The 10,033-nt window shown below is 38.7% G+C and overlaps 1 protein-coding gene across 1 annotated transcript in view; it reads left to right on the forward strand.

Moving 5' to 3' along the window:
- Positions 1-9,598, forward strand: part of sin3ab (SIN3 transcription regulator family member Ab) — a 45,082-nt gene extending 35,484 nt beyond the window's left edge. The window contains exon 21 of the mRNA XM_049470943.1: positions 5,071-9,598. Within this exon, the coding sequence (XP_049326900.1) occupies positions 5,071-5,298 (228 nt within the window). The 3' untranslated portion in view covers positions 5,299-9,598. The remainder of the gene's footprint in view (positions 1-5,070) is intronic.
- The last annotated feature ends 435 nt before the right edge of the window (positions 9,599-10,033 follow it).

The raw sequence follows: 10,033 nt of genomic DNA on the forward strand, positions 1-10,033 counted from the left end.
AATTTAACAAGGTCAAGATATAAAACGCATGTTATTGGCAAGTGTAAACAGAATCTGTGTTAAATAGATGCTGATTACAAAATACATGTTATTGGAAGGTGTAAACAGAATCCTGTCTAATTTGAGAACTGTATCTGCTCTAATTTGATCCAGACAGAAATTGCATGTTATAGGCTAGTGTGAAGAGAATCTGGTCTAATTTGATCTAGATACAAAACACATTTTATTAGCAGGTGTAAACAGAATCCGGTCTAATTTGATCCAGATACAAAATGCATGTTTATTCAACATCTCAATATATTACTCCACACCTACTCATTATACATAAATCTAGATGACAGCCCGACATTAACTCCCGCTTTAAGTCCCGCTCTCTTTAACAAAAAAACGAGCCAATCAGCTTGCTGCTTACGCCGTGTGGAGATCAGCGCAGGCGCAGCAGCCAGAACAATTCAACAAATCATTTTTTGTGCATTATGGAGCCTGATTTTATAAACTCTGATTTGATGAAAATCCTATGAATAGTTTATAAGTGATGTAAAATGTGTTTTTTAAAAGATAACTCAACCCTGTTCAAACAGATATTACATTACATTACATTACATTTGGCAGACGCTTTTGTCCAAAGCGTGTCTAAGTACAATGTAAAATAAGTTTAAAGGTAAAAACAACTTTGGATAGGGATAAAAGGAGGTCAAGGGGAATAATAGGATAGAGGAGTGAAGGAGGGGAAGAAGGAAATGAGGTTAGAAGTAGTTAGTGTGTTAGAGGTGTTAAGAGAGTAAGTGCTCTTTGAAGAGCTCTGTCTTCAGGAGTTTATTAAAGATAGCGAGAGATTCTCCTGATCTGGTAGTGGAAGGTAGTTTGTTCCACCATTGGGGAACTCTGTATGAGAACAGTCTGGATTGCTTTGTGTGAATGTTTGGCAAAGCGAGGCGACGTTCACTGGAGGAGCGCAGCGGCCGGGAGGTAGCGTAAGTCTTCAGGAGCGAGTGCAGGTAGGAAGGAGCTGTTCTGACATCACCTTGTAGGCGATTGTAAGAGCTTTGAATTTGATGCGAGCATCAACTGGTAGCCAATGGAGCTCAATGAGCAGCGGGGTGACATGTGCCCGTTTTGGCTGGTTGAAGACCAGACGTGCTGCTGCGTTCTGGATCATCTGGAGTGGTTTTACTACGCAGGCCGGGAGGCCAGTTAGCAGGGCATTGCAGTAGTCGAGGCGTGAGATGACGACCGCTTGCACCAGGAGTTGGGTGGCCTGTTGCGTCAGGAACGGTCTAATTTTTCCGATGTTGTAAAGCGCAAAGCGGCAGGACCGAGCAACTGAGGCCACATGGTGCGTGAAGGACAGCTGGTCATCAACCAGAACACCCAGGTTCCTAGCAACCTTTGTCGGTGAGAGAGAGAGAGAGAGAGTCGATGCTTATAGAGAAGTTGTGTTGAAAAAATGGTTTTGCTGGTATAACCAGAAGTTCAGTCTTTGAGAGATTTAATTGAAGGCGATGCTCCTTCATCCATGAGGATATGTCAGAGAGACACTGCGATATCCGTGCAGAGATTGAGTGATCTTCAGGTGAGAACGACAGGTATAGCTGGGTGTCATCAGCAAAGCAATGGTAGGAAAATCCGTGTGAGCGGACAACCTGACCAAGAGAGGTGGTGTATATGGAGAAGAGAAGGGGTCCCAGTACCGAACCTTGGGGAACCCCAGTGGATAAGGAGTGGGCTGAGGACAGCTCTCCTTGCCACGACACCTTGAACGAGCGCCCAGTGAGGTATGATCTGAACCATGACAGCACATTATCTGCGATCCCCATGTTTGAGAGTATAGTTAGGAGGAAGTCGTGGTTGACCGTGTCGAAGACAGCCGAGAGGTCCAGCAGAATGAGCACTGAGGACTGACCTGCAGCTCTGGCAGTTTTCAACGCTTCAGTCACAGACGACAGAGCCGTCTCGGTAGATTGTCCTTTTTTGAACCCAGATTGGTTCTGGTCCAGAAGGTCATTCTGGGAGAGGAAGCCAGAGACCTGATTTAAAACGGCTCTTTCTAGTGTTTTAGAGAGAAAGGGTAGCAGTGAGACCGGTCTGTAGTTGTCAACCTGGGCGGGGTTGAGAGAAGGCTTTTTAAGCAGTGGTGTCACATGTGCTTGTTTGAAAGCAGTCGGGAATACACCAGAAGTTAAAGAGGCATTGATCGTGTGAGTGATAGCCGGAATGATTGCAGGTGCGATAGTTTGCAGTAGGTTTGAAGGAATTGGGTCAAGCGGACACGTAGTAGGACGGCTACGCGTTAGGAGAGCCAGTGTCTCGTTCTCAGTGAGAGGAGTGAACGAGGAGAAAGCAACGCCTTTCTATGGAGGGACACCGGGCTGCAGAGCATGTAGTAGGACTGCTACATTGTGCATCAGTAAACTGGTTGCTGATGGCCGCCACTTTGCCAGTAAAGAATGAGGCAAGAGCTTCAGCCGTAAGGCATGTAGCCGGAGGAGGAGGCGGAGGGTTGAGTAGTGATTTAAATGTAGCAAATAGTTTCCGGGAGTCTGTGAGAGAGCAGAATTTATTGTGATAAAATTCAGCTTTAGCAGTAGTGAGGTTGGCTGAAAAAGAAGCCAGGAGCAGTTGGTAATTTTTTAGGTCTGCTTGTTTTTGGGTTTTTTGCCATTTTCTTTCGGCAGCTCGGAGTTTGGAGCGTAGTTCCCTGAGTGTGTCATTTTTAAGCCATGGCTGCGGTTTGTTTGAGCTAATGGCTCGAGATGTAAGAGGACAGAGGTTGTCCAAAGAGGAGCTTAGTGTGGAGCAGAGAGTGTCAGTGGCATCATTTACATTGAGTGATGAAAATGAGCCTGGTGGAGGCATGTTGTCAGTCACCAGCGAGGAGTACTGATCTGCTGAGAGATCTCGAAGATTTCGGCGGAACGAGACCATCGTAGGAGTAGCTGTGGGTTTATTTGAAATATGAACATTGAGTTTCATAAAGTAGTGATCTGAGACGTGCAAAGGAGTGACAGTTAGAGAGTCGGTGTCACAGTTACGAGTGAAGATCAGGTCTGGATGTTTGCCAGCTTTATGTGTTGGAGGGCTGGGGACCTGCTCCAGTTCGAAAGACTGCATGAGGGATGAGAAGTCTGTGAAGCTGGTACTGTCATGGTGGATGTTCATATCCCCTAGAATGAGCATGAGACAATCTTGCTCAGGGATAGAAGACAGTAGCATGTCAAGTTCATGCGTGAATTGGCCTTTTTGTCCAGGAGGACGGTAGAGAACAATAATGGCAAGTTTTGCTGGAGTATTAACCAGTGTGGCATGATACTCAAATGTATTGAATGTGTTTGCCGGTAATAGTGGAGTATGTTTTAAGCCATTAGCGATTAATAGGCCCGTTCCACCTCCTCGTCCAGAGAGACGAGAAGTGTGGGAGAAGGAATAATAATTGGAAAGAGCCGCCGGAGTAGTAGTATTTTCAGGTTTGATCCAAGTTTCAGTCAGTGCCAGCAGTTGTAAGGCCAGATGATTTGCATAAGAGGCGATAAAGTCTGCTTTATTAACCGCCGACTGGCAGTTCCATAGCCCAACAGAGAATGAGGTAGTAGTGGGCGTGGTTTGTTTTAGTGGACGCAGGTTAGTATGATCCTGGCGCCTGTTTGTGTTTTTACGCCTTCTGTGCGTACCGGAGATGACAGGAATGTGTTGGGAGCACATTTTGTGAGGCAGTAGGACGGGCTGCCTTGTCAGTGTCCTTGCTCGGTGGACTCGCGCAGGTAGACTCGCAGGTCTTTACCCGCGTTGGTCTTCACACGAGAGGGTCTCAACAGCTGACGCCTTCGGCTGACGCCTCGGCGAGTGTGAGTGACGAAATAGGATTCTAGATTGCGCACAGCTGCGGGCGATATAGGAAATCAGTGCCACCAGACTGTCTTTTAAAGCCGTGAGTAACGCCCCCGAGGTCCGCAGACAGAGAGAGTGTGAAAGAGGGGGTTTGCCACGCCCCGCTCAAGTGAGAATCGCTCAACCTTGTCCGAAAAAGCGCGCTGAAAAGCTCGTTTGCTGTTGCTGCTACAGCGTATCTGAAGTGAAAGTAAAGTAAAAAAAGTAAAAGAGTAAAAGAGCATGGTCTTGTATAAAGTGATATATAATAGTGATATTGAGAAAAAAAATGTAGTTTATGCATGCACTAAATATGATGCACTTTAGTTTTTTGGTAGATTTTGTTGTTACATTGCGTTTTATTTAAGTTACAAAGGTTTATATATTTTATTTTGTTGTTGAAGCAGTATATTTGTGAAATCACTTAAGTGATTGACAACTAAGTCTAATTTAATTTTGTGAATCTAATGCTGAAATGTCTTAAAAAAAACTCTTTAAAACTTAAATGTGTCCAGTAATAATAATAATAATATACTGGAGGAGAATATTTGCGGTTAAAGTAATGCTGCTGTTCTGTTTTGTTCCAACAAGATCCAAAAGTATGGTAATCTCTAATGGGGACAGAATGAGAATGAAATTACTAATTTCGGCTGTTAAATAAATACATTTTGTGAGAATAATTATCGCTTTTTTTATTTTTTGGTTAGAATAAAAAAAAATGTAAAAAAAGGCGCGCGCTGCCGCTGTTGTGCCGAATCCGACGCCCTGCAGAATCTGACTCTGCTTCAAGAGCAGATTCGGCACAAAACCACCCGCTGTAAAACTGCTGGAGTGGAAATAGCGCTTATAAATAAATTAACAAACACAAAAATGGGAGTATTCTACCAGTAATTTCAGTTTGTTTTAGTTAGTTTTATAAACTCTCAATACAGTTCCAGTTAGTTACCTTTTTTCTTGTAATTACCGTTTTTATTAGTTTCAGTTTTCCTTATTTTGTTCGCTAATGATAATACTTGGTTACTTGGCTATACTGTGATTATCATGCCAGAGCTTTATATAAAATAAAAATAGCATTTGAGCAGAGAATCCAAGCTCTAATATTGATATATCGAAACCGAACCGATACCGTGACCCAAGAACCAGTGAACTGATTTACTGCTAGATGTTTTAACTCTGTTTCTGTATCTGTGTGGGTTTTCTCTCCAGTCGCACCAGCAGGTGAGCACCCGGCTGCACCAGCGCTTCCAGAACTGGCTGGACGGCTGGAAGAAGATCCACGTGAGCGGAGACATGGCGTCCGATAATCACAGGTGGCTGATGGGAGATCGGCAGGAGGGGCTTCGGCCCTGCAAGACCAGCTGTGAACCAAACGTCCTGCACTTCCAGCCTGTTAACAGATACAGGGTCCTGTACAGCAGCAGCAGCACTGCGTAACACTGCGGCACACTGCACTCCGCCAGAGGGGGCGTGTCTACACAAAAGGGGGCGTGTCTATACAGAGGGGGCGTGTCTTCACAGAGGGACTGTGCAGTTTTTAATTCGTATTTTAAACTTTTATCTTTTTAAGAAAAGAGAAGAAATATACCTGACTGAACTGAAGCAGCACTGAGATTTAATGCTGGTTGCCATGGAGCTCTTTACAGATTCCTCTCGCTCTTATTATCCATTTTTTAATCTTTTAAAAAACTTTTTAAACTTTTAGATAAGAAAAACGACTTCTTTACTTTATTGAATTTTAACGCTGAAGTTCCTGATGATCATGGAGGAGAAGAGAAAGAACTCTACTGTTTTTAGTATTGTTATTTTTGGTTTTTAATTTTTATTTTATTGTTTCCTAATTGCACAATCTTGTTGTGTATTATGTTTTACTGGCGTATCCGTCCAGACGATAATCTAATCAATCACAGCGTGAAACTAAGCATCACACAAACTTTATTTTTTTTTTTTTTTTTTTTTACATAATGCTTTTCATTATTTTCTTTATTTTATTTGTCTTAGATTATTAGAAATATGGTAGAAATAGCGCTTTATTTAAAATGAACACAAATTGGTTGTTTGTTAATGTCTCACGTTTCTCTTGTGATTTAGTAAAGCATGAATTAGAAACTTCTATACAAGTTATTCTTAATGCATTAAGATTTATTCATTATTATTGATTCTTTGGGTTTTTGTGGTAAAATCACATTTAAAACCATTTAAAAGTCCAATTGGATCTTTCCTTATTTTTCTCAGGTTTATGTAAAAACCACTGATGCAACAGTTAAAGCATCCCAATGTTGAGCTTTGAGTTGTAACAGTTCCATACAGGACCATTAACAGATAATTTCACCAAGCATAGAACAATTTAGGGATCCAATTTGAGCTTTTAGAAGTCAATGGTCCTAAACAGAACATTGTTTCTACCAGAGAACCCTTGAAGAACATTTTAAGGAGGAATAAGAACAATTTAAGGATCTAAATGGAACTTTTAGAAGTCATTGTTCTGTTTAGAATTATTGTTTTTACCAGATAATTCTTGAAGAACCTTTTAAGAAGGAATAAGACCAATTTTAGGGTCCAAATAGAGCTTTTAGCGGTCAGTGTTCTGTTTAGAACTGTTGTTTCTACCAGAGAATCCTTTAAGGACCATTTAAGGAGGAGTAAGGGCAGTTTAAGGATCTAAGTTGAGCTTTTAGCTGTCATTGTTTCTAAACAGAACATTGTTCCTTACAGAGAATCCTTGAAGAAGCATTTAAGGAGGAATAAAAACAGTTTTAGGATCAAAATGGAACTTTTAGCTGTCATTGTTCTGTTTAGAATCATTGTTCTACCAGAGAATCCTTAAAGAAGCATGTAAGCAGGATTAAGAACAATTTTAGTATCTAAATAAACTTAATTTTAGTGGTCATTCTTCAGTTAAAAACCACAGTTTTTACCAGAAAACTATTAAAGAACCTTTTAAGGAGGAATAAGAACAATTTAACGATCCAAATGGAGCTTTTAGCGGTCAGTGTTCTGTTTAGAACCATAATTTTTACCACATTACTCTTAAAAGATTTTTTTTTAAGTAGGAATAAGACCAATTTTAGGAACAAAATGAAGCTTTTAGCTGTCATTGTTCTCTTTAAAATAGTGTATTTCTTTTCAGATAATTCTTAAAAACAATTAAGGAGGATTAAGACCAATTTTAGGATCTAAATTGTGGTTTTAGCTGTCGTTGTTCTGTTTAGAACCATTATCTAAAAACAACAATGGTTCGTTTGCAGTAGAAAGGCAACTCTAAACTGACAACATTCTACAAACCACTGAAAATAAGTATTTAATCATGTAAATTTTCATTAATTGCAAACACACAGACAACACTGTCTATATTATTTTCATTACAGGTTGGTAACAAAGTGTTACACACATTTTGTGCATTATAACCACTAATAAAGCAAATATTCATGTCATTAATGAATAAATCTTAAAGTATAGTCAATAAATCGTGTGTTAGAAATGTCTTATTCAGGCTTTACTGAACAAAGATAAAGATTTTAACAAGCTTCTAATTTGTGTTGCTTTAAAACAGAGAAAGTGTTTTACCGAAATATGCCTTTTATTGTTATTGTTGTTATTAATGCTGTTATTATTGTTGATTCAGTGTTAATCACACTCTCACAAACACTATAAAGAATGGCAGCCAGATCCAACTCCCACTACACTACACTGTTAAAAGTACTTTTAAAAGTTTTATTTATAAAATTTTAGATGTTCTTCAGTTTAAAACTGAAAATCTGAAACTTTAAAGAACATTACAACGTGTAATATTGGTACTTCACAGCATCTGTGTTACTGAAGAGAATTAAATACTCCTAAATAATCAAATACCCGGAATTATGGATTTATTGGTGTCAGTTTTACAGAATTTAACAATCATTTACAATTTGATATGATTGAAACAAATACAAATAAGTAAAACAAAAATTTTAACTGTAAATATAATTCTAAATTAACCACTTCTGACACCAATTTTTTAAATTGCTACAGTACTGCAAAACAAAATACTGCGATACTTGGATATATCAATAAACAGCTCTGGAAAAAAAAATGACAGACCATTTAAAAATGATGAGTTTCTTTGATTTAACCAAATTAAAAACCTCTGGAATATAATCAAGAGGAAGATGGATGATCACAAACCATCAAACCACCAAACTGAACTGCTTGAGTTTTTGCACCAGGAGTAAAGCAGCATAAAGTTATCCAAAAGCAGTGTGTAAGACTGGTGGAGGAGAACATGATGCCAAGATGCATAAAAAAACTGTGATTAAAAACCAGAACCAGGGTTATTCCACCAAATATTGATTCCTGAACTCTTAAAACTTTATGAATATGAACTTGTTTTCTTTGCATTATTTGAGGTCTGAAAGTTCTGCATCTTTTTTGTTATTTCAGACATTTCTCATTTTCTGTAAATAAATGCTCTAAATGAGAATATTTTTATTTGGAATTTGGGAGAAATGTTGTCTGTAGTTTATAGAATAAAACAACAATGTTCATTTTACTCAAACATAAACCTATAAATAGCAAAATCAGAGAAACTGATTCAGAAACTGAAGTGATCTCTTATTTTTTTCCAGAGCTGTTTATATTGATATATATCTTAACCTCTATTTCTAAACGTTCCTCATTGAAAATCCAACACTATTTTTAACAGTGTAGAATTGATTAACAGGAGACTGAAAGCACTGATGTTTATTAGTCAGATTGTGGGGAACCCTGACCTGACCCGGCCTGATACAGTGAATTTTACACTTTTACAGGCTTTTCTTTATTATTATTTTTATTTTATTTTATATTATAGTTGTGTGTGTGTAAGAGAAGTGTGTGTGTATGCTACAAAATATTTATTTTATATTAAACCCCCACTGAGAAAAGTTATCGTTATTTGCGTTATGCATTATTTTTGGTTCTCCTCCACACACACCAGCTTCAACTTGTAAGAAACACGTTGAGAAAAACATTAAATAAACGTGGTAAACGAGTGAATAAGTGAATAAGAGATGCGTGAGAGTCTGGTAAAGCTGTAAATATCGTGTACATATTTCAGACTGTTTATATTCTGAAGCATAGTTCACCGAATTTAGACGTTTTTTCCCGGCCGAGGTGAATAATGCTACATTAAAAAACACCACCGTTTTTTACCAAAGGGAGTTTTCTTCTGTTTTTTTTTTTTGTGTTTTTTGTGTTTTTGGATCCTCTCTCTCGTTCTCTTTGTGTTTTATGGTGATTTGTCCGGGACGTTAACGAATGTTCGAATGTTCTGTATGTAGAAAAGCCTTTTTTTCACCACGTATTTGATGAATTTGTACTGGATTGAACCTGTATTGAGCTTTGTGACACTGCCTGTGATCCTGTATTACTGAGTAGAGCGTAGAAATCATCCACTGTTCTCGTCCTGTTTCTCCTCCAGAACTAAAACTAATATCATTCATACTGTACGTGACAAATACGTGAGATCGGGGCACTGTTTTTATTCGTGCACCGAGCGTTTATTATGATTATAATGATGATTATTATAATAATTATGATGACGTTGATCATGATGAAGAGTATGGTGATGAGCCTGAAGTATGATAAATGTAAAATGTAAACGGGCGTAAAGGACAGGATGACGATGACGGCATGTTTCTATGTTCTCATGTACAGTCTTTTGTATTTTATCCATCATTGTTTTAAAGATTGAAATAAAACTAAAGTTGTAGTAGATTAATCTGATCTCTCTCTGCTGCTCTTTCATGCTGAAGCTCTTAAATCTTTTGTGTGTTAAATTCCACGTCTCAGTTATTTACTCTCATAACTACAATATACTGTTATAATTCACAATGAAATAGGCCCTAGAACTGAACCCTGTGGGACTCCAAATTTGACTAGATAAGCATAATAAAAACAGTTGTTCAGTTTAGATTGTTCACACGTTCTGTTGCTGTGACTGTGTGGTTGATATGTTATCCCAAGCAATTGGAAGTTGGTTGCCATGGTGTTGGGTAAGTAGTTTCTAAGTGGTTGCTGTGGTGTCATGGTTCATTATAGGAGTACTAAAGGGTACTTTATGCCACAGTATACCACTGCAAAATTTTCTTTGGAATCTTTAAAGCATCCATCCATCCATCCTTCCATCCATCCATCCTTCCATTTATCCATCCAT

Source organism: Astyanax mexicanus, chromosome 23 (assembly GCF_023375975.1).
Source record: "Astyanax mexicanus isolate ESR-SI-001 chromosome 23, AstMex3_surface, whole genome shotgun sequence".
NCBI classification, from domain to species: Eukaryota; Metazoa; Chordata; class Actinopteri; order Characiformes; family Acestrorhamphidae; genus Astyanax; species Astyanax mexicanus.